General features: G+C 46.1%; 1 protein-coding gene across 5 annotated transcripts in view; it reads right to left on the reverse strand.

The window, feature by feature from the left end:
- Positions 1-17,107: 17,107 nt before the first annotated feature.
- ULK4 (unc-51 like kinase 4) overlaps positions 17,108-25,574 on the reverse strand; it is a 708,846-nt gene continuing 700,379 nt past the window's right edge. For all 5 annotated transcript variants that reach the window (XM_044293413.1, XM_044293414.1, XM_044293410.1 and 2 more), the window contains exon 37: positions 17,108-17,475. In XM_044293413.1, coding sequence (XP_044149348.1) covers positions 17,409-17,475 — 67 coding nt within the window. In that variant the 3' untranslated portion in view covers positions 17,108-17,408. The remainder of the gene's footprint in view (positions 17,476-25,574) is intronic.

Raw genomic sequence — 25,574 nt, forward strand, 5'->3', positions numbered from 1 at the left:
AGACAAATGGTGCCTAGAGACCCTCAATAGCTGTTGATAAAGTGCTCTGCCGTTGTTCGTGTGTGTACACATGCATACTCTTAAAAAGGGTGCAAGTGTCGTCAGTGGGAAGGACTGGGTAATCTACCGCCACCCTGTAGGTGGGTTCTCCTTACAACAAAAGGATTGTGTTCAGATTCAGCATGCCTGATCCTCCTACTTTAGAGAAGAATGTCTAACCTCCATCCCATTCAAGTGAATGGGATGAAGGAACTGTAACAACACTGCTGCGCCAACGGTAAAGAGAAGGCAACTCTCACTTTGTGCTGCATTGTCAAACGGCTGATCTGATATTAACGACGAGCGACTCTACTGCGGATGAAACATCCAAAGTTGATTTGCATAAAACTGTTTCAATGCTGTACAGAGCAAGCACTCCATACAGTATTAGAATGTATCAGCAACAATGAGCTGAAGTTACTTAACGAAGTCTTGAGACTTTGCATAGTTTAAGAAATTTATACTGTAAACAATTTCCTGAACTCTGGTTCGGGTCCAAAGTACGTCTTGGAACCGAACCAGTTACAGAAATAGACTAAAAAACTATCAATCTCTGACGTTATAATGTGACTTCTCATGAGACTTTGAAGTAATAACTTCAGCTCATCGGAGCCAATACATTCTAATATTGTACAAAGCGCTTGCTCTGTACAGTATGAAAACCAAGTTTTATGCAAATTGGATGGATGTTTCATCCAATGTCTATTTGCTCATCCCTATTGATAATCTATTCGGAGGATAGATCATCTATATAGGAAACTTAACAACCCCTTTAACTAGTGGGGCTATAGCACTGGTCATTTGAATGGCAGGCACAGAACAGGAAGAGCCCTTCAAATATAAACACTGTATATAAACTGTCAAAAAGGGCCAGGTGACTAACCCTATAGACTACCATTGTTCTTAATCATGTGATTTCCTTTTACACGCCAGTTTTCACTTGTGTGAATGTAGCCTTAGGCTTCTTTCACACTGGCTTTGTTAGTGAGATCCGGTCAGGACTCTCGCAAGCAGTCTAAAATAGAGAAGTTTGCAGTCTGAATTGAAAAGGATCAGTTCTGTCTCCATTCCACTTTGGAGGCGAACACCATAACACTAAGTCAATTGGGATGGATCGGTTTTCTATGGCACAATAGAAAACTGATTCATTCTCAATTGACTTTCAATGGTATTCAAGACGGATCTGTCTTGGCTGTGTTACAGAACTCCAACATTAAACAAATCTCGGCCAATAATGTGTGATAATGCAACAACAAACACCAATTTGAGAGCACACATATTCAAAATATCTACTTATATTATATACCATGATTACACTAGACAAAATAAAACCCATAATGGACAGATTGTGCAGGAGAGAATATGGGAACAATGTGTCCCCTGATTACACTTAACTGGTAAGGACACAGGCAATGACATCAAATATATAAAGCATTTGCTTTATATACCCGACATAGCCATCATGGCTAAGTAACAAACACTGCCCAAATCCTACACCCACCCAGCATCCATCAATAACACACCATCTCAGAGGGCACAAGAGGAAGTGATGGCAAAACGTACATTGGGTGGTGTCTCCTGAGCGCTGGCTGGTATCCCCACAGTTGTGTCCATTCATGTGTATGTTATTAGGCTGCTCAAGAGTAATATTGTGTTTGACTTGTTAGCACTTGTCTCTATTTCACAGTTTGGCATTGTACCCTCTGAGATGGTGTCCTTGATGGATGCTGGGTGGGTGTAGGACTTGGGCAGTGTTTGTTACTTAAGGCTACTTTCACACTAGCGTTCTGCTGTCCGCTCGTGAGCTCTGTTTGAAGGAGCTCATGAGCGGAGCAGAACGCCTCCGTCCAGCCCTGATGCAGTCTGAATGGATGCGGATCCGCTCAGACTGCATCAGTCTGGCGGCGTTCAGCCTCCGCTCGGCCAGGCGGACAGCTGAACGCTGCTTGCAGCGTTCAGCTGTCTGCCTGGCCGTGCGGATCCGTCCAGACTTACAATGTAAGTCAATGGGAACGGATCCGCTTGAAGATGACACCATATGGCTCAATCTTCAAGCGGATCCGTCCCCCATTGACTTTACATTGAAAGTTTGAACGGATCCGCTCAGGCTACTTTCGCACTTAGAAATGTTTCTAAGTTATTAATGCAGACAGATCCGTACTGAACGGAGCCTCCGTCTGCATTAATATGATCGGATCCGTTCAGAACGGATCCGATCAAACGCAAGTGTGAAAGTAGCCTAACTGTGGTGGTTCTAATTTAATATTGCCTTTGTGTCCTTACCAGTTCAGTGTAATCAGGAGGACATACATTGTTTCCATATTCTCTCCTGCATAATCTGTCCCTTATGGGTAATCATGGGATATAATAAAATTAGATATTTTGAATGTGTGTTCTCAAATAGGTGTGTTATGTTAAAGATAATACAAACAGATCCGTTCTGAATGGATGCAGACGGTTGTATTATCTGAACGGATCTGTCTGTGTAGATACATGATGGATCCGTACAAAACACGTGTGAATGTAGCCTCAGATGTGCCTTACAGCAGCTACACGGGCTGTGATTGACGTCTACGGAGGTGGTTTCTGGACATGCTCTGTGATATGTGCAGAGTTAAAGGGGTTCTGCACTTTGTTTTAACTGATTATCCTCTGGATAGAGCATCAGCTTCTGATCAGCGGGGGACCGACACCCGGGACCCCCACCGATCAGCTGTTTGAGAAGGACGAGGCCTGCTCACTGTTTACTGCTGGCCCAGTGACATCTCAACTAGCAAGGGTGGGGGCTAAGCTCCATTCAAGTGAACAGAGCTTAGCTGTGTCCAGGCCAGTTGATACTAGTCGTGATGTCAGTGGGCTGGCGGTAAACAGTGGGAAGGCTGGAGCGCCGCTGCCTTCTCAAACAGTTGATCGGCGGGGGTCCTTGATGTCGTACCCCTGCCGATCAGAAGCTGATGATCCAAAGTGCAGAACTTGAAAAGTGATGTTTACAGAAGTGGCTCCTATTAGGCTTAGTGGACAATGTCAAAATAAAATGACCAAACTTTAAAAATGTCTAACATACAAATGTGATTTTTAACATTAGACCTCATGCACAAGACCATATTTTTGGTCCATATTTTTTTCTGGATCAGATGGGGACCCAATGGAGTTGTAAAATGCACATAGCACACTGTGCAAAAAGCTAAAGCTGGTCCTATTCCTGTCTGTTTTGCAGACAGTAGGCATTTTTACTATAGTGTGGCGTACACACGGTAGGTATCTAGATTGTGTGCAGGGCCTATTTTCTGATGGCATGTTGCCTTTATGCTTAGAGATATAGGTTTGGAAAGGCCTTTTTACACTTCTGACAGGTTAGTAAATTGTTTTGGTATGGCAGATTCATCGATCTGTTGGGTCACAAGCCATTAGTATGCATCCTCTTGTGTAAGGAAAGTAATATCTTCCTTGATTATCTCAGTGTAGAAATGGTCCAAACTGCACACCCTCCTATCATTATTGGACTTTTCATGGGGGGGTAGCGGAATGGCAGGATCTTTCAGAGGGCTCTTGGATGTCGGGTGGTCTGTAAGCAGCAGCATGTAACATGCAAGTCACATAATTAAATGTATTGTCCACTTGGAGCAATATGGTTTAATGCTCTGGCAACTGTAAGGGTACGACCACATGTGGTTTACATACTGTGTATTTCCCATTGTGGAATTGCATGACAATGGAAATTGGCCCTTAAAAAAATATCCTCACATAACCTGCAGTGTGAATTTGAAATCCACACCTTGTCATTTTATACTGTGGATTTCATTTTTTGCAGAGGGTGAAAACCAGAAGCAACTCATGCAGCATTTGCTGTGGATCCATGGCAATATCTAAAGCAGATTACTGCAGGAAAGTAGCCCACGTGACATGTTTAGATGAGGTGTAGGACAAAATGTCTAATTTTCTGGATGTCCTATGGCAGCACAGTCACAAATGGCTTACTGCCGGTTTACCAACTGTCTTCCCCCTTTAGTTTGAGTTTGCAGCAGGGGGCACTACCCTTGAGGTTTAATACATCATGCTTGTTGCAGCCTATTTTCCACCCCATTTACAGACACTTTCTCAAAGCTTCTCTGGGCTCCCTGTCTGTATACTGCCTACTTTCTTTTTGACTTAGGTGCAGTGTTTCGCTGGTCTATGTGGTTTTCCTGAGCATGTGTCATTAGGTAGAGGGGAGCTGATGATACAGTGCACGCACGGTGTTACCGAAATGTAATTATGTCTAACATCTGGTTCTTTATGAACCAATGGTGCCCTAAGCTTCTAAAGGTGACTGACAGACCATAACAGTGCATTTATCACAGCTGTATGCTACCTGGTGTTTGTGACATGGCTTCCAGTTCACTATGATGATGTATACACCCAACAAATTGGGTCCTCTACTTACCTAAGTAAGACAGATATTGTCAGTGCACTTATCACAGTTGTGTTTATTCTGCTATCTGTGGTCTATGTTGTGGTCACTAGGGATGAGCAAATGGACTTCGGATGAAACATCCAAAGTTATTGCTTTGCAAAGTCTCGCAAGACTTTGGGTAATAACGTCATAAATTCATTTGTACTGTAAAATAACATTTCCCGAACCTGAGTTTGGAAAATGTTTTTCTCGCCCAATTTCCTTGGGGGACACAGAAGACCTTGGGTATAGCTCATCTCCCTAGGAGGCGTGACACTAAGTAAGAACTGTTAAGCCCCTCCTCCACAGCTATACCCTCAGCCTGGAGAGAGAGACTGCCAGTTTTTGCTTAGTGTCCAAGGAGGCAAGACACTCCCTGCTACTGCAGGGCTGTTTTTCTCCTGTTTGGTTTTTAGTTTTGATTTTTGCTTTTTGCTTTTGTCTTTTTCTTCAGATCATCAGGGACAACAGAGTCGCACTAGACCTCTCTGTTTCTCCCGGGGTCGAGCTGTGCCAGTGCCGGTCATCCGCACTGCTGCCTCCCCCACAGAAGGCAAGGTGGACCAGGGCAGCCCAGCTCCCCTGCATCCCGCCAGCGCAAGGGTCGCCCGCACGCCAAGTCCCTCTTCCAGCGTCCTGCCACTACGGTGCCAGTAGCTGAAGGGGCGACCCTGCTGGAACGGACCGAGGGTGAAGACGGCTGTGGTAAGAGAGAGGCTTCTCCAGCCCTACGTTCCCCTCATTCCCTCCCCGGTCTCCTGCGTGCTGGACCCCCATACTGGTCCCTGCTGGACCCTGAGGTGTCGTTGGGAACAGCCATTTTCTGGCTCCAGGGCTGTCTCTCATATCCAGCTGTTGCCCAATAATCATATAGCCCCACACCACCACCATACTGGTGACCGCGGGGCGACTATACACTGCCCCTTCATAGGGCATTGCACAGGGGTGAGCAATGGATGGCTGTGGAGGAATTCTGCTTTAGGACCGGAGACCCGCTCCTAGCTGCCTCTGACACAGGGGTTATGCCGGCGTCCCCCTTACCGGTCGCAGATTCAGTACAGGGGGCCCTCGCTGACTGCCCTGTCCCTCCTCCACGGGCGCCGTTAGGGCAGGGGGTGCAGTGCTGGACTTCAGGGTCCCCCCGCCCTCCTTACCGGTGTCTAGGGCCAAGGGCCCGCTCCAGAAGCTGCCGGCTCCAGAAGCTGCCGGACGCAAGGCCCTCACTGCCTGCATGTACTGAGCGCGATGCTCCAGCAGGCCCCGGCTGACTGTTGAGGCTTTTGGTCGGCCAGGAGCCGCAAACTTTTGACCCAGGCTTCGGCCTGCTCGGCCGCAATCCGGCCCTTTGTCTCGGCCGGCCCGCGGGGTGGGCACCCGCGGCCGTTAGTGCATGCGTCTGCCGGCTCCCGGCCGGGTGCCGCAAACCTTTGACCCAGGCTTCGGCCTGCACGGCCGCAATCCGGCCCTTTGTCTCTGTCGGCCCGCGGGGTGGGCACCCGCGGGCCGTTAGTGCATGTGTCAGCCGGCTCCCTCCCGGTCCCGGCCGACCGCCGGTACTCCCGGTCGGCCGGGCGCCGCGAAAATCTAGGCCCCGGCTTCTCGGCCTACTAGGCCACAAACTTCCAGCCTCAGTTGGAGGGGGCGGGAACTTCTCGCGGCGCGAATTCTTCCCGCCTGGGGGTCCCCCGCCCCCAGGGGATCGCAGCGCCGCCCCCTAGGCCGGATGTTTTGTTAACCTGTTGGGTACCGGCCACCAGGGGCCGGCTCCCATCTAGAGGACACCCTCTATGTTCTGGGCTTCCTGGTGGGCCTGTGTGAGATTGTGCCCCTGTATGGTGGCCCCTTTTTTGCCTCAGAGTGGCTGTGTTTTTAAGAAAAAAAAAAAAAAAAAAAAAAGTTAATAAATAACGGAATGGTTGCGCAGGACGCTGCAGCCTGATGCAGTAGTGCTGGCCGCACGCTATGCCCCCCTTCCGTAGGCGGCATGTTGCGCTCCTCTGCTGCGGTTCTGGCCAGCTACATGTTCCCCTTCTAGGCGGACCCTTGCCATCTCCCGGGATGCGGCGCTGACCAAAGGCAGGCGCCCCGTCTATAGGCAGAACGTCGCCTCTCCAGTTACAGGTTGGCCATGTGCATCACTCTCACTGGATTTAATGCCGGACAGGTGCATGACCCCCTTCTGGGGCAGAAGAATTGCACTCTCACCAGATACGGTGCTGGCCATGTACATGACCCCTCAAGGAGCACGGCACTCTCACTGGATTCCTGCCGGCCATGTGTGTATCCCCCTTCTATGGCGGTACGCTGCACTCTCACTGGGTTCGCTGTCGGCCATGGGTATAAAACATGTGCACGTCCCCCTTCCATATGCGGAACACTGCACTCATTGGGTTCACTGCCGGCCATGTGCACGTCCCCCTTCCATAAGCGGAACGCTGCACTCTCAATGGATTCGCTGCCGGCCTTGTGCATGACTCCCTTCCATAAGCGGTAGGCTGCACTCTCATTGGTTTCGCTGCCAGCCTGGAGCATGCCTCCTTCTCTCGGGCGGCATACATACTCTTCCTGGCTGGGGTTGTTCTCTCGCGGTAGGTTGCTGGCCACGTGCTTGACCCCCTTCCATGGCGGGGTGCTTGCACTCTCACCGGATCCGCTGCCAGTCATAGGCATGGCCCCCCCCCCCCCTTCCTTGGGCGGTGTACCGCACTCTCGCTGGCTTTGCTGCCGGCATGGGCATGCCTCCTCTCCTCAGGCGACATACATGCACCTTCACTGACGGTGTTTGTTCTTGCGCCAGTACGTTGCTGGCCATGTGCATGGCCCCGTCCGTGGCGGGGTGCTCGCGCTCTCCTGGGATGCGATGCTGCCGTGTGCGGTTCATTGCACCCTCACCGAATACGTTGCTGGCCAGGAGCATGGCCCTCTAAACATGGGTGCGCTGCTTGCACTCCCTTTAGAAACGGTGCTGGCCTTGTGCATGACCACTTCTCGTTCCGTGGGCGGTAATTTGCGCGCTCATGAGATTCACGGCTGTCCTTCTATATGCTGTACTGGACGTTCCCCTTTCATTGGCGAACTACTCGTTGCACTCTCACAAAATTCGGTGTTGGGTGGATTATTGCACAATAATTTAATGCCCGGATAATCCTGTGCATGCCCTTCCCCCTTCACTAGGTCCTTTGGTGCGGGCCTTTGCACTCTTGCCGTCTGCAGAGTTTGCCAGGTGCTTTTCTCCCCCCTTTTCTGGGCGGACTGCTTGCGTTCCATAGCATGCCCCCTGTACTAGCCTTGTGCATAACTCCCTTTCGGGTTGCACTTGTACTTCCATGGATACTGTGGGATGCTTGGCTGTGCGCTCTGTGCGTTGTTTGGGCCGTGTTTGCCTTCTCCTCCCGTGGGTGGGTTGGCCTTCTCGCTGCCTGCGGTTTGCTAGTACGTATGCCTCCCTTCCTCCTGCGACATACTTTTTTCTCTTGGGGTGAGGCTGCTTGTCGCTAGCTTTGCACTCTTTTCTGAAGAGGTCATTCTGTCCACCTGTATGAGCCTAAGGTGTTGTCCAACACACAACAAATGAATGCCCAATGTATTCACCGCTGTATAACTTGTATATATGTAGACGGGCTCTGCTGGCTCGCTACTGCACCGAGCTGGGTGGCACTCATTCTCTGGTGTGGTCCCGTTGTGACTGCACCAGCCATGTTCATTGGCCCTTCCACCTGGGGGGTGTTCGGGGTACCTTGATGCGTACCCGTTCGTCCTCCCGTGACATTGCTTCCCCGCGCAAGCCGTCGGGTCAAGAGCGTTGTCTTGGCGCCTTCTGCACTTCAGTCTGATCTGCTACCAGGAACAGACCGCTCCTCTCGGGTAGGGTCACCCAACTTCTCTTGGGTGCTCGTCTATCCAGGTCTGAGGGACCTCCACTTTTGGGTTCTTCAGGGTTTTCGCCTTCTGCGAGGCGATCTGCAGGTCGTCTCACAGAGTAGCAGGTATTCGGCTTTTGAACTGTCCTGTGGCTTCCCTGTTTGCCATTCCTCCTTTCGGTTTGGAGGGTGTTATGCCGGCCTCTGTCTCGACTGCTTTTCCTCGCTGGCTCGGTTGTTTTGGCTTCCTCTCTGAGTTTGTCACTCCGAGGTGGCTTCTGCACCGGCCAGGCCTCAGAGGCTGTTTTCGTCATTGCCCCCTCCCCTTCGGGGGTGAGCATGGTTGTTCATTTGGATGGTTCCGGGGGTTACTTGTGGTCTCGTACCGTCTCCCTCGTTTTCGCTGGCAGTACTAGCTGTGTGCCTGTTTGCCAGGCCTATTGCGTTCTGTCCTCCCGCTGGGTGCAGATTGCCTTTCCATTCTGGGCATATGGTCCTGCTGGACTTACCTTTTCGGTAACTTGGGAGGACTACCCTTCGGTCACGGTTGTCCTTGACTTTCCCTCACCAGGACTGTAGAACTCCTTCCTGTGGTGGCTACGTCGACTTGGACTTTGGCCTGTCTTGTCCTGGCATCTGTCGGCTGCTGGGCGGACCCTTCCGGTTTCTTCCGTCTGTCCTTCTGCTCACCCACTCCGGTTGGATACGGGACTATGTTGTTCGGGGGCCGACGGGAGTTTTCTTCCGACCCTTGGGCCGTGTTACTGGTCTGCGCCTGATCACATTGGGTTTTTTTCCCGCTTGCCAGGCGATTCCTGCGAGCGCGCTGGTGTTCGCTCCCGACTGTGCTTCGTCCGGGTTCGGTTGTCGGACTTGGGGTTCTTGACTAGGTTTTGTGGTAAGTGGGGCATTCCCCCACTCTGCTTTCTCTCCCTTGGTTCTGTCTTTCTCTAGTCCGGCCTGACCCTAGGACTGGGACTCTGTTACTGAAGTGTCAAGTGTCGGCGCTGTCCTTTCCCTTGCAGCGTTTTCTGGCCCTCCTGGGCCTGTCATGACCTTCTTCCACAGAGTGGCTCTTGGTTCCTCTGTACCGTTCCCTGGTACCGCCCTGGGAACTACACACTGAGCTCTTGGCGCTCCACTCTTTCCCTTGGTGCCGTTGTAGACGTTCTCCCTACTCCTGCTGTCCTGTACAGTTGTGTTTTCTGTTGCCATCATGTCTGATGGGTGGCCCTTCGTGTTCTGTGCCCTCTGTCCTTTTCCAGGACGGGGCTGTTTCCCCGTCCCTTCCTTCTGAGGGTGGTATCTGCCTTCTTATCTACGAGGCTTTGGTCATCCCCTTCCCGTCTCCGGGAACGGGCGCTTCACCGCTTGGAGATTGTTTGGTTTTGCAGTTGTTACTTGGAGATCTCCGGCTCTTGTCTGCGTTCGGTCTCTTGTGTTTCCAGGATGTCCGCGCAAAGAGTTGACGGCCTCCAGGGTGGCTTTCCTTCGCTCTCTGTGTCTATTGCTGTGGTTACCGCACCAAGGGCAGGGTTCTGCTTTTGGTGTCACCGTTCATTTCAGCCGGAGCGGTCGGTGCCTCCTGGGCCGGAGGCATAAGGCTTCGGCCATGCTTTTGTGCAAGGCGGTCGCTGGTCTTCCTTGCACACCTTACTGGGTTCTACAGGGTGCGCACTGGGGCTTCGGCGTCTGCTGCCTTGGGCCGCCTGGTCTGCAGGCGGCGGTTTCTTGATGCCTTCGGGTGCTTTGCCCTGGTGCTGTGGTCCCTCCCCTCTTGGACTGCTATTGAACGTCCCAAGGTCTTCTGTGTCCCCCAAGGAAATTGGGCGAGAAAACGAGATTTTTGTATAACTTACCAGTAAAATCTCTTTCTCGCTCTTTCCTTGGGGGACACAGCACCCACCCATTCTTTGTTTCCGAGTTTGTTTTACCCGTTGGGTAGTTGGCTTGTTGGTTCCACTTTTGGACTTTGCCTTTTCTCACTACTTGGACACGCAACTGGCAGTCTCTCTCTCCAGGCTGAGGGTATAGCTGTGGAGGAGGGGCTTAACAGTTCTTACTTAGTGTCACGCCTCCTAGGGAGATGAGCTATACCCAAGGTCTTCTGTGTCCCCCAAGGAAAGAGCGAGAAAGAGATTTTACTGGTAAGTTATACAAAAATCTCGTTTTTTTACAGTACAAATTAATTTGACGTTATTACCTGAAGTCTCGCGAGACTTTGCAAAGCAATAACTTTGGCTCATCAAAGCCAATACATTCTAATACTGTACAGTATTGGAACAAAGTTTTATGCGAATCAAATTCAGAGGTTTCATCCAAAGTCGATTCGCTCATCCCTAGTGGTCAACTCCGGAGTGGTCATACTACATATTTTCTTATTAGATGCCTGGTCTATTATGGAGACTCCAAGAAGAAGTTAAGGAAATCCAGACACGGCAGGGAATGCTAGCAGCCTTTACCAGAAGAGGTAGCTGCTGATCATGGCCCTACCTGTTCATTACATAGACCTTATTCTCTGCAAAATGAAACCAGGCAATGCTTTGACTTGGTTTTAAGAGTTTTTCCCTCTGTGCCTGCAGCCTCCCAGTCGTGGACAGGTCCAGCGCTGCATGAGGTGGGGGTCTGGTCTGGATGGGAGACCCACGCTTCCATTCAGCATGTGCAGTCCTTAATAAAGTAAAATTGTCCTAGGGGTATCTGCTGCAGATGTATGTGCAGAAAATCTGCACAGTTTATTGTGGATTTCCTGCAGATGTCACCTTTCATTGAAAGGGTGAAATCAGTGCAAGAAAAATGCAACAAATACTGCAAATTTTTAAATCTGCACAGCAGGTCAATTTCTGCACCTAAGTAAAAAAAAAATTGCTATTTGTCCAATCATGTTGTTGCTACTGTATCCATGCTGCTGTTTTTCTGCACAAAATCCGGACAGAAAAATGGTGTAATCTGCACCGTGGACAGGCACCCCAATAGTTCTAATAGGATATCGGGAGACCTGATTTATATGTGGAATATATATGCCACATATTTCCTATTGCCCATTAAAAAGGCATGGTGTGGATTCAGCAACACAAAAAGGGTTAACTCTGCACTGAGACTCCCACTGATTGTGTTAGTGATGGGATTCAGATAGCTGACTCTAGGAGCAGCCGACTCCTAGATGAGTAGATCACCCTATGATACACTCAGGAGATAATCCCATCACGTGTCTCCTCTCTCCCTATTCATTCATTATGGAGGGGGTGAAGATGTCTGTTCATGGTTGATTGCATTATGTTGTTAGACTTCTTGAACTGTATATATACTGAGTTGATCTTCAATAAAGGGAGTTCCTGTTTTACCCTCAACATAGAGTGTCATCACATGTGTGGGGGAACAGCTATATTTACTCTGGGGATTGCTATCGGTATTATACTCCCCTGGGATTACAACACGGTTCTACCCACTGGAAGTTGGATCCTGGTCTTGGGCCCAGGGTGGGTGGAAGGCAGCGAGACCTCAACAAAGCTGCGGCGGTTCGTGTGGTCGGCAGCAATTACAGTGTCAAGTGGAGTGCTTGGAGCCCTCAGGAAGCACTAGGAGCATCCATCAACGGAGGTACCCAGTCCGGGTGCCAGGAGATCTGTTACAGAAGGTTTGTACACAAACATAGAAAGGGATTATTTACGGTAAGAGCAGTGAGACTATGGAACTCTCTGCCTGAGGAGGTGGTGATGGTGAGTACAATAAAGGAATTCAAGAGGGGCCTGGATGTATTTCTGGAGCGTAATAATATTACAAGCTATAGCTACTAGAGAGGGGTCGTTGATCCAGGGAGTTAGTCTGATTGGAGTCGGGAAGGAATTTTGTATTCCCCTAAAGTGGGGAAAATTGGTTTCTACCGCACAGGGTTTTTTTTTTTTTTTTGGCCTTCCTCTGGATCAACTTTCAGGATAACAGGCCGAACTGGATGGACAAATGTCTTTTTTTCGGCCTTATGTACTATGTTACTAATTCTGCTTTTACCCCCAAATGAAGCGCAAATGAATTTCAAAATATGAAATTCGCTCATCTCTAAAAGGCGGTATTAAAAGGAAATATCCCTTGTAAACTGAAAATTTCAAATGAACATTTTTCGATCAGCCATGGTGCTTTGGAGGAAAATGATTTCTGACCGCAATAGACTTCACAAATGTCAACTTGCACATTCCCAGCAAAAGGAAATTTTCCATGGTCATAGTACACACAAACTCAGACATTCTTCATCTACAATTCACTTGCCTGTGTTTGGCCAAGATCATAGTGAGTCTAACAGGGTCCCTACGGATGCAAGGTGTGACTGACATCCCATCTCTTAACAATTGGCAGGTAAAGTCTGCCTTCAACCAACAGTTTCTGATGGATCTGCACGCAAGCGTGCAGCTGTTACAAGATAATGGCTCCCTGATCAATTACAAGAAGTCATAGCTAGTCCCAACTCAGGAGCTGAAACACCTGGTTTCATCATAAACACTCATCATTTAACCATAAATATTTCTGCAGAGGGGAGAGATAATCTTGAAGTAAGTGAGTCACCACTTTCCTCACCCCAAATTGTCCTTTTGGTATGACATTTAGCTGTCAAATCTTCATCATAGATATGATACTATGGGCCATATCTCATGTCCACTTCCCAGAAGACAATATACACGCCTTGGAACAGGTGTCACGTGAGCCTAGATAAGGGGCTTTTTGAATGTATCATCAATTAGCCAAGACCTGACGTGGTGGCTTAAACCCCAGAATCTGCTATTTGGCAAATTTGTGATTCCCCAGCCTCAGAAAAGTACTCAGTATGGATGACTCCATGTGTGTCTCGGGTACACATGTAGTCAGATTCTGGGTCCAGAAAATATGGCACAAGAAGAAGGGGTTGTCATCCAACCTGAAAGGTATGAGGTCTGTCAGACTGGCCTTAGATCACTTCCAACCTTACCCTCGCAACCACCAAATGCTTGTTCAGTCAAACTAATTTACCAAATGGTTTATATAAATGAACAGGCCGCAAGGAGCTCTATTCAGGGGAGTGAAGCCCCAACTTTACAATCTTCTCTGATAGTTAAGACGTGATAAAAACCAGCTATGTATACAAAAAACACTCATGGTGCAATTCTACACCATCAAGGCACAGCTGCAAAGCAAGATTTCTAACCACCATCTTGTCAGGTTTTTCTTTCAGAGCCTTAAAGAATCTCAGTCCAGGATTTCATTGCCCTGCACCTTCTTGGGATTGTCTATAGTGCCAGCTGCACTAACTACACATCAGATTAAAACATCGGAGGATTTTTCTCTCAGGTTCATATTTTTCAATATATTCTTGATAGTTGGCATCACCTCTACAAGGTGTATTAGTGAAGTGCAGAATTTGTCATACAAGGCACCTTGTCTCAGAAATCTAAGAGCATGAGAAATGGCACTCCCTTGATGTCAGAAGGACTATCTTAATATATAACCAAAAGACTGATATTTTCTGAAAATCTAAACCGGATTTCGATCAGCAGCAAGGACCCAATTCATTGTTATGCACCTTCTTGGGGTTATCTATAGCGCTGGCTGCACAGACTAAACATCAGAGTAAAACATTGGTGGAGTCTGATCTCAGATTCATAATTTTCAAGATATTCTTGATAGTTGTCATCAACTCTACATGTCATATCAGTAGATGAATCTCCATACAGTATTATTCCAAAGTTTTAAACATACCATCCAAAGCTCTCTTCACTCAACATTACTCGTGAACATGGCCTAATAGTGCTGTATATGGTAGCCCAAAATATCAGATTGGTGCGGGTGACAGGTGTTCTGAGGATAGGTCATCAATGTCTGTAGCTCAGAGAACACTTTTAAGAAGCCAGAAAGTCTGAGTAGTATACATAGTAAGAAAACACCATATTTAGGAAAAGATACAACACAAAATGGATTATGAATTTACTACAAAGGCTGGTTAATTCTATTACACTGAGAAATATTATTACTTAACCACATGTAAATGTCATGCATTCCACTCCAGCAAGTATGAGAGCCAAAATAAATACCTATAAAAGACTACCAGACTGCATGAAGTCAATAGTATACTTTATTTACAAAATTCATAAGAGAATTCATGTATTAAAAACAAGTGCAGGGAAATGGCGGCATCAACCGAAAGGGGGCAAAAATGGTAACAGTTCATACTAATCCAACAAAATGAAATCCAAGTTAAAGTGCAAAGAATAATAATACAAGTATGTAAAGGACAGGGGTTAGTGCCATCCCGGAGGAGACACATTATGGGTAATTGATTCTGTCCTTTACATACTTGTATACTTCAAACAGGTTGTCCCATTACAACAATGTATGTCCTATCAGAGGGGGTCCAAACTCCAATAACTAAAGCAGAAGCTCATGTTCCCCTATTTGAATGGTGCGGCGGAAACACAGGCATGTTGCTGCATTGTACACATCTGTGGGGCTACTGGAGATAGGCAAGTGCTTGAACCCTGCGATCTCTAGCATTCCCATAGAGTTGAATGGAACTGCAGCAAACATGCATGTCGATCGCTCCATTCAAACTGATGAACACAAACCCTCATTCTAGTGATCAGCAGGGACCCCGTGCAGTTTTTTTTCTGAGGACCCAGACACGGTTGCCTACTGTTTTCAGCCTTATTTATCATAGCCATTGAGCACCTAGCTGCCACTATTCGGGCTTTTAACTACAACTCAATTTTGAAATTGCAACACCAAGAAAGACAAGCCGTAAGGTTGTGCAAATCCAGAAAGTAGCAAGTGTCACTAAGATCTGCAAATGATCACATTTTCAAGCACCTCGCTCCAATCTGGCATGTAGGAGGGGCATAAAACCCAGGTTGAAAGCAAAGTTTTTTAGCTGAATGAAACCTCAAAAAATGGATCAAATTGTGTTGGTTGATCGTGTGAAGCCTCCTGTTTGGCAACGTGCCCGTTATCACCACTTGTCACAAACTGAGAAGGACAGAATCCTTGCACTGAGAGCCCTTGGTTTATCACTCCGGCAGAGGTTGAGATGTAAATCCTGTTCAACTTTGTGTCTCTGATGCGTCTCCAGTGGGAAAACAACAACAGCAAGAAACACACAGAGGCAAACCTCTGCACAGACAGTCTGATTAGAAGAATGGTGCATAATCATCCTTTCTGTAGTGCAAGTAAAATTGCACACCCCAAGCCTAGGGCAGCAAACAATGTCTACAAAAACCATCAGAAGCCGTTTGTATTGACTACGAGCCAGGCACCCATCTACAGATGTTCCATTGACCTTATGCCGCTACTCTCAAAGGCTACCATGGCGCACAGCAAGATGGCAATGGCGGCTGGAAAGGACGTTTCTCCTCTTCAGAAATTAGTCCCACTTTTGCCTTTTACAAAATGATAGCCGAAGATTGGTATGGAGATGACATAGGCAGCGCCATGAAAAGGCCTTTGCAAAGAAACATCACACCGATCCTACTCCCGACTTTGTGGCGTGGCATAATGTATGATAGCCGGACCCCTCTAGTTTTCATTTCAGATACAGCTTTGTGTTATATTGTTTTGCTTGTGGAACCAGTGGTACAGCCATTAGCCTAAACATGCTACCATGGCCTGCAGCGTCTCTGGACTTTTGTTCTATTGAGCACATCTTTGTTTGCAACTGCAAAGGGAGCTGCCAGTAGCGAATTTTGATGGTTTGCATGTCGAAGTGCATTCATGGTGGCAGAAAATTCCTCACACAACCATTAATAACCTCATTGACAGCATGCCAAGGCATGCAAGTGTGTGTATTTCTGTGGTTTGAGCTCATACTTGATACTGTTCTTTTATTTTGTTTCCATTTGCATATCATTAACATGTCTTATCGATCCGGTGATAATTCCACATCTTTTAATTCTTGGTGCTGCAATTTCAAAGTTGGAGTGTATTATTTACTGTATTTTTCAGTTTATAAGACATACTGGATTATAAGATGCACCTAGGAGAAAAATCTGAAAAAAATATTTTTCATCAGACCTCAGATCAAATAACTAAATGAACTTACCTCTAATGCTCCAGACGGTGCCGAAACTCTACTCCAGCCGCTCTTTCAGCACTCACACCTCCCTGTTCTTCTCCTGGCCCATTGCTGCACTGTGGCCTGACACTGCACAGCATCAAGTCACAGTGCATGCACTACGTCCTACCTATGAAACTGAATGACCTGTTGCATGTGCACTTGGCAGCTGAAGGCAACTGTGTTGGTCCTATGTTCATATGTGTCTGCATTGCTGAGAAAAAATATGTTTTAATATATGTAAATGAGCCTCTAGAAGCAATTGGTGCATTGCCGTTACTCCTAGAGGCTCAGCTCTCTGCAGCTGCTGCACCCTGTGCATTTTGACTGTCAAGGCCAGGCAGTGAAAACCTTATCACACCTGCCCTGTCAGTGCAGAGGATGCGGTAGTTGCAGAGAAAGTTCAGAGGATGCGGTAGTTGCAGAGAAAGTGGAGCTTCTAGGTGTAACCGCAATGCCCCCATTGCTCCTAGAGCTTCATTTGCATATATTAAAACTTCATTTTTCTCAGCAATGCGGGCACATATGTACATGGCATCAACACAGATGACGTCAGCTGCCAAGCACACATGTAACAGGTCAGCCAGTTTCATAGATCTGACAGATGTACATTAAGAAAAACCTTCAAGTCATCACTACATAAAATTTGAAAAAAGCATTATGTGAAAAAATGCCATTAAACAAAGCCCTTATAAATGACATTCTGTTTATTGAAAGGTATATAAAACAAGAAAAACTGCATTTCATAAGAAAATAGACAATTGTTCCAGGCACCTGTGTGTTTTCAAGCCAATTAGCATAGCTATTCTGTTGGTCAGAAGACCACAGACCCTAATACATGTACATACAAAAGATATACATTTACATTCAACAATACAGTAACATTAAGGCAACGGTTTTCTAATAAGAAAATAACAATTTGCACCTTCAAGAATGTGGATGAATTTTTGTACAATATGAAGTTTCCTTTTCCAGTCCTTGTGAGCATGTAACGATAACATTCTCCTGGATTCTATTGACGTCCTACTGTGCTGAGGATCTCTGATGCCAGAGAAGTAACCGCAATATCTTTATTCAAGCTGAAATAAAAATCACTGTATTTTAGATGTGAATCACACTAGTAACAGAAAATATTCCTGACACATGAAAGCATTTCTGTCACGTTCAGTGTGGGGGAAAAACTCCACACTGAACACCGGAGGGAAGGGTAACAGTAACTGGACCTGGAAACTAGGGAAGAAAAAGGTCACCTCCTAACCAACCCTAATCCGGGCCCTCAACTACCTATCAATATGAATAGACCCTGAAGGTAGGAATATTCATATGCAGGATACCTAGGCCCTTATTTCCCTATAAGGCCCTTGAAAAGGGTTAGGTCCAGAGACAACCCATTCCTCCCCAGATGGACGAATGGAAGTCTCTGTCTCAGGTCCAGATACAAACAACAGGGAATATAACAAACACAAACAAACGCAAAACTTAACTTCTGTAGAGGCGGACAAACAGGAACACCAAAGACGAACTCACACCAGCTCAGCCAAACCCGACAAAGGTAGGGTCAGACTATAAAGGGTAGAAGTGATGACCACTGCGCAACAGCAGAGAAAAGGGAAGTGGTCATTAACCCTATCAACGCTGAATCAAGAAAAATTTGGGAGGTTGTTAGATTCCTCCACGCTCAGCCAGTCTCCTTGATTTTCTGACATCAGTCATCTGAGGGACCGTGACAATTTTCTCCAGCAGTTAAAGATTTACACATCACAGTCTACATGACTCTGCGGCAGGCTAAATTGCCAACAGTGCCAACATATTAACAGTGAATCTATCAAAATGGCTCCATACTTGGAGGTTGTATGGAACTGTAATATATGTGCGTGCATAAACCCTAAGGCCACTTTCACACATCAGTGTTTGGTCAGTGATTTCCATCAGGGATGTGAGCCAAAACTAGTTACGGTTCAAAAACACAGAACAGTTGCAGATCTTTCCATTATACCATATCTTTCTCTAGGCTTAACTCCTGGTGTTGTCTCACAATCACTGATCAAACACAGACTGTGTGAACGCATCTAAGGGCTCATGCACACGAACCTGTGCTGCCCATTCCGTGCATTGAATTGCAGTCCCCAGTGCACAGGCACCATCTGTGTGGCTGGCGCAGACAGATGCAGACCCATTCAACAAGTTCAGTTTTTTTTGTGGTGCAGAGGCACGGACAGAAGACCCACAGAATCGCTCCATAGTGCTTCAGTGGGGTTCTGTACTTCACCTTCCAGATTGCGGACACATTCACGTGAATGGGTCCACATCATTGATGCGGTGCACAAATGGTCGATGCCTGTATATTCCAGACCCGCTGTTTGTGGGCCCGGCTGGCACATATTTGTGTACATGAGCCCTAAGGTGCATAAATCCAGAGTGAATACGTTCCTTCACTGACCCCAGGTTCCAATTCCCATTAAACAAACCCCCAAGACACTTCGACACCTAAAGTGCCGGACTAGAAAAACCTCTAAGCCATGAATGTTTACATTCATGCTGGCTCAATCTGAGGTTTTTCTAGTCATTTAAAGGCGTTTTCTGGGGCTTTCTAGCTTTCATACAATCAGTGGACAGAAGATCATTTCACAACTAAGCTACCATTCCATTGCGCCACTGATTCCGCAATCGGGCTGGGCTCATATGACCATCTAACTGGCTGTGGGCTGTTCAGATACATAAGAGTGACTGGTCCCTCAGTCTGGTCGCATCTGGTTTTCTTTTCTGCTGCACACTTTTGGTCTGGTAATACACGTGAGAACTAGTGCACTGGTCCTGTATTTTCTGACGTTTGCACACTTTGCGTGATCCTTTTACAGAAAGGATGATGAAGGGTAGGGATGTTTGGATCTGCTCACCAGCATTATGTTGGTACACCATTCATTTAAAAAAAAAAGTTCGGAAGCCGGACAGAATGTTAAATTCCTGTGTGCAGAGAGGGTCAGGATGTGTGCTGGCATTCTGAAGCTTCCTGCCAATGTAGTGGTCACACCCTGCAGCAAACCTGCTAATGTTCTCCAAAGTGAAAAAGATTTTATGCATAGACTATGAATGTCATAAATAATAAATCCAGTCTATGGCGAGTGGAGATCACATAATATATGTTTTTAATATACTTTGCTTATTTTCAAAAAATGTCCAGAGCCTAAACCCAGTGTAATAGCAATCATTTATTTATTGGTTTCATATTCTCAGCATTGCAGCCTAGATTTCTGCTGACCACATGGTTTCCGTAATATGAAGAGGTAAATTTTTTTTTTTTTTTTTTTTTACTGGTATTTGAAATATTTACTGATTCCCCATGCTCACAAGTCTTCACAAATCAATAATGCTGCACAAGCCAAAGAAATTGAAGCTTGGTGCTCTGTACACCTTTCTTGCCATTTGCTGCTGATGCTTCCATTATGTAAATGTCCTCTCAATCTGTATGTGCTTTATATATGGTGCTCCCCAGAATTATAGGACAAGGTGAAGTATCTAGTACTTGTTACCTCATTAAAAGGGCAAGTTCACCTTTTTACAAGATATATTGAATACATTTATTTCAGTGACTGAAAAAAGCTACAGGAGTTGCTGGCCTTGTTTCTCATGCTGTAGATTCGCTCCATATTTTACCCTGTGCATTGTGCAAACAGGTATCTCCCAAGGAAAGAGAACCATCTCACTACCAACACCTTGTGGAAGTGGCTCCCTAGAAGTCAAAATCAGACTTTTTAACAAGCTTTGAGATATGACAAGGGAAAATAGCGAAGTCAAATATCCATCAGCTCTCCAGCTGCTGCAAAACTACAACTCCCAGCATGCCTAGACTGCCTACAGCTATCAGCCTACAACAGGGCACGGTGGGAATCGTAGTTTTACAACAGCTGGAGAGCCGCAGGTTGGCCATCCCTGCTATACAGCAATGGTCAGGAACCTTTGGCACTCCAGATGTGATGAAACTACAACTTCCAGCATGCTCCATTTACTTACATGGGAGTTCTGAAAACAACTAAGCAAGTGTGCATGCTTGGAGTCGTAGTTTCACCACAGCTGGACTGACAAACGTTGCTGATCCTTGGTATAGAGAGTTACTGGCAATGCTTCATGGGAAAACAATGTGCAATGGTGTTTATTTCACAAGGAAAGAGAACCGTGTCAAAATCTGACTCCATATCAGAGCCTTGAGAGCCACTTTCACAAGGTGGCACTAGAGAGATGGTTCTCTTTCCTTGGGAGATACCTCTTTGCATATTGTTTTCCCATGAAGCGTTGCCAATAAGTCTCCATACCATGGATAACTTCCAGTAAGTCTCCACACAGGGCTGGTCTCTTTAACCAACTAATCTGCATCCAAAGCATCGCACTCAGCCAGCCAGAATCAAATTCTGTACTCATGAAGGGCAAACACCCCAAAACAGCTGTCTATGGATGGATATTTGGCTAGGCCGTTTTCCTTTGCCGTATCTCAAGGCTTTTTAACAATTCAGATTTTGAATCATAGGAATCCATTCGAACAAGGTGGCCCTAGCGAGATGGTTCTCTTTCCTTGGGAGCTACCTCTTTGCATATTGTTTTCCTACGAAGCATTGCCAATAAGTCTCCATGCAGGGTTGGTTATTTGAATGACAGCCAGCACCCTATGCATTACTAAAGGTGAAGTCCAAGGAGGAAATTCATAGTGGAAATTCACAGCATAAATAGCCCCGAAGGTCAAGTTCCCCATTTTATTTCTACAGCATGCGGATGCAGTTTGGTAAATTCCCTGCACCTTTTTGCAGATTTGCATCTGAACTTTTTATCAGCAAGTACATCACTTGTAGATGTAACCTTATGCTGGATTCTGAGCTAAAATCTTGCATGTTACCTGGACAGAGGTGCGTATTTTGAAACAGAATTTCCTTATGGATTTCCATGTAGGTTTCTCTGCATTTCCACATTATATCCTCATTTGTCACTTGTGGATTTTGATGCAATTTTGGAAAAAAATGCACGACATTTGACAAATCTCATTCATTTTTCGGATACTGTATTATGCTGTAGGAGGCTTCATTTCATACTGTACCCCGAAAAAGTATTTGCCCTTCACCCGACTTCTATCTTAGATAACTTTAATATACGAAAAAGATAACATGAACACAAAATGCAAGTCTTTAATGATATTTCCATTTACTGAAGGTAAATATTTAATCAAAATCTATATCATCTGTGTGAAAAACGAAAATGCCCCCCTAAACCTAAAAACTGGTTGTGCCACCCTTGTAACAAATGCAATCAAACATTTGCAATATTTTGTGATGAGTCTTATACATCGCAGTGGAGGAATTCTGGCCCGCTCTTCTGTGCAGAATTGTCTTAGTTCAGCTACATTGGAGGGTTTCTGAGCATGAACTGCCTGTGTAGGAGCCACCTAGGAACGCTTGTTCCCGATAATTGCCCTGTGTAAAGGTCCTGCCGATCATCAGGTCAAAGCACTTCAATAGCGATCCCTTGTCCCCATACCGTGAAGGTTACTGCTAAATGTTAATGCGCTCTTACCTCCTCTGACGAGTAAGGGTACTTTCACACTTGCGGCAGAGGATTCTGGCAGGCAATCCGGACGCAAACGGATGCATTTGTGAGACGGATCCGGATGCGGATCTGTCTCACAAAAGCATTGCAATATCATCTCCGTCTCTCTGGTGTCATCCATAAAAACGGATCCGGTATAATAATTTTTTTGCATTTTTAAAGGTCTGTGCATGCTGGATTCGGCATTCCGGCAAATGATCAGTATTTTTGGCCGTAGAGAAAACTGCTGTATTTTTTCCGTCCAAAAAACATAAGAGGGACTGAACTGATGCATCCTGAACGTAATGCTCTCCATTCAGAATGCATTAGGATAAAACTGATCCGTTTTTTTCTGGTATTGAGCCCCGAGGATGGAACTCAATACCGGAAAACTTTAACGCAAGTGTGAAAGTACCCTAAGCAGTTTTCGGGAACTAACAGTTCATTCCCGATAATTGCCTGCTGTGTCAACCTATGTAAAAAGATCTATAGGTAGTCAATAAACCAAAACATGATTTTGGAGTGTGGTCCATATCAAAGCATATGTGGTGCAAACCGCAATAGATTTCTTTCTCAAGAAAAAAGAAAAACCTGCATGAATCAGAAATGTGAAAGCTTGCACTTTTCCTAACAGTGGGAACAATTAGCACGTCTTCAGTTTTCTCTAAACATAATTGGAACATGCTGATTTTAGCAAACTGGAAACATGCTATTCTCATCCTATTTTTACCTGCGCCTCTCCCTCTGTTCTCCAATTTTAGCTTGTTCTATTTTTACCAGTATACTGCCCCAAATTCCTGTACTTCCTGTGGTTTATTTTTGTTGCAACCTATATATTTCCTATTCCTCAAGTACCAGCCTTGCCTGTTTCCTCTCATCGAGGAAGCTTCCTTTTTTCCCTTAGGATTTCTCTCTCAAAAGTGGTCTCACAGGTCCCACTTCACTCTTCAACCCATTCACATCTTTACATTATAATATTCTACAAGCATAAAATGAAGACAAGTGGGGAAAAGGGTACTTGTTGTGTGCTGCTTGCCATGGGGTAAATTTTGATATGTCATAAAAGTTTTGATCGGTGGGTTTCTGAGTGCTGAGACCCCTACTGATTACTAGAACAAGGACAGAGAAGCATTCCCGCTCTCTCCTCACTACAGAGGATGTAATTGAGATGGGCCCATAGACTTTCTATCGCATCTCCTGCACAGAGGAGAGAGAACACAATATATGAGCTCTTTCCTTGTTCTAGACCGCGGGATCATATCATGTGGCCCCTGGCCAGAACATATAGTGAAAATGCTACTGCTTCCATTATGGAAGCGGTCATTAACATGTGGGAGCCACAGGAAGATGACAACAGCGCTGCACTGGCTGTCCTCACCTTCCCTGGTCTTCTTCCGGCCCCGCGCTGTGTCCTGACACGTTCAGAGCCAGGATGCAGTACACGTAGACGTGCACTATGACCTTACGCTGTGCGCTGTCAGGTCACAGTACAGTGCGGATGGAAGAAGATCAGGGAGGGTAAGTGAATCTGCGCTGTCCGGACCTGGAGAGGTACGTTTATTTATTTTAAATGTCTGATCTGAGGTCTGATTGGGGCTGATCTGAGGCTAATGGAGGATGGGGAGGGTCTGATCTGAGGCTGGGGGGCTGATCTGAGGCTGGGGGGTTTGATCTGAGGCTGGGGGGGTCTGGTCCAAGGCTGACGTAGGCTGGGGGGTCTGATAGGAGGCTGATTTGAGGCTGATGGAGGTGGGGAGCAGATCTGAGGCTGCGAAAGGGACAAAGGCAGTGACAGTTGCGAAGAAAGAGACAGGGACAGTGGCAGGGAGAGTGAAAGCTGGGTGAACCCCTCTCTGGACCCTCCTGGGATGAGCTTGGCTGCCATTAATGCCAAATAAAGAACTAAATACCGTACATAACATTCTCAACTTAAAAATTAGACTGTTATATGTGGTCAAAATAGTGCCTGTACTATTTGTAATATATAGTACAGGCTCCATTTTGTGCTGTAAAAATACTGCGCTCTGCATTTTTTTTAGTTGAAGCGCAATTTCTGTAACTTACACCTAAGTCAGTTATATGTTTGACCAAATATAGCAGTCACATTTTTAAGTTGAGAATTTTGTATGGCCCACAAACGATGTTACAAATATCCAAATGGCCCTCGGCAGCAAAAAGGTTCCCCACCCCTGTTCTAGACGATCGGTGGGGGTCAAGTGCTCCCCAAACTTTTGATAAATCTCTATGACATAGGCTAGTTTCACACTAGCAGTAAATTCTTCCAGCAGGCTGTTCTGGCAGGTGAACAGCCTGCCAGAAGACATTGCATCCAAAATAGCCAGATACTGTACTACCTGACCCCATGGGAGCCCATTGACTATAATGGGACTTGGCAGGGATCCGGCCTGTTTCTGGCATTAGTTCCAGGATTCAGCTGGACAAAAGCCGCAGCGGTTTTTGTCCAGCCGAACCCTGGCACTAATGCTGGAAACAGGACGGATCCCCACGAGTCCCATTATAGTCAATGAGGCCTGGCAGTGTTCCGGCCTTTTCCGGCTATGCTGCAAGAATTTACCGCTAGTGTGAAACTAGCTTTCAAAGTTTTTGAAGTCTCAGTGACCCCCTTAAGCATGTCTCATAAAGAAAAACTGCCCGTTACCCCCTCGAGTCCCCATGTCACTATTTTATTAGTCACAGAAATAAAATCACGTGTAACCAACAGCTCTCCATGGTGAGCCTACTGCCCAAAGAATCCAACCAACCACATCAGTTTTCTGGACACCTGTAACTATAATGTCAGGGTATTGAGGTAACTGTAGTCACTCTTGTATTTCAGATAGCTCTTTAAAAATGTTCAATCTATCATTAGTCATCTCTAATTAAGCTTGCAGTGGGTTAAATATACCCAGGTTCTTGTACAATACATCTCAGTGCACGTATCTCTTAGACAAGTACAGTAGGTTCAGTAATTGGCTGAGAGATGGTGTCAGGTTGAATTTTGGCACCTTGGTCAGTTCCTCTTACGCAAAATCCAGTTCGGTCGGTGAACAGCAAGTAGATTAACGTGACATACTGCCATTTTTGCTTCCTGAGATTTTCATATAGACAAGGTGAAGGCAAGTGGCGAGAGGGTAGAGAAATGTATGGCAGTACATGTTTCGTATTGTGAATATGATTTGATTATCGAGCCTAGCTTATACTCTATAACTTAATTTAAAAATGCAAATAACTCTTGATAGAATAATTCAGTGTAATATCGGCCCTTTTCTCATTAAATGCACAGGCTACTTAAGACATGGAAAAGCAATTATAACTAAGTCAAGGAAATGAAAAAAAAAAAAAACCTTGAGAAAAGAATAGCAAATGTAACTGGACTGAACTCATAATGAGATTCAGGGAGGCATCTTGTTCTACAAAAACTTATTATTTTCTGACAATGCTCAGCAGAACTTGGTGATTAACCCTGCCACTGCTGGAGGGCTGCTTAGAGCCACGTGTCTTGCCAACCTATGTCTGGAAAATGGATGTCCATATCCTAATACATAATGAACAATGTATATTTTAGAATTCTAGTGGGAGATGTAAAATATTCTAAGGCCTCTTGACCTCT

The sequence above is a fragment of the Bufo gargarizans genome, chromosome 5, assembly GCF_014858855.1.
Source record: "Bufo gargarizans isolate SCDJY-AF-19 chromosome 5, ASM1485885v1, whole genome shotgun sequence".
Lineage (NCBI taxonomy): Eukaryota > Metazoa > Chordata > Amphibia > Anura > Bufonidae > Bufo > Bufo gargarizans.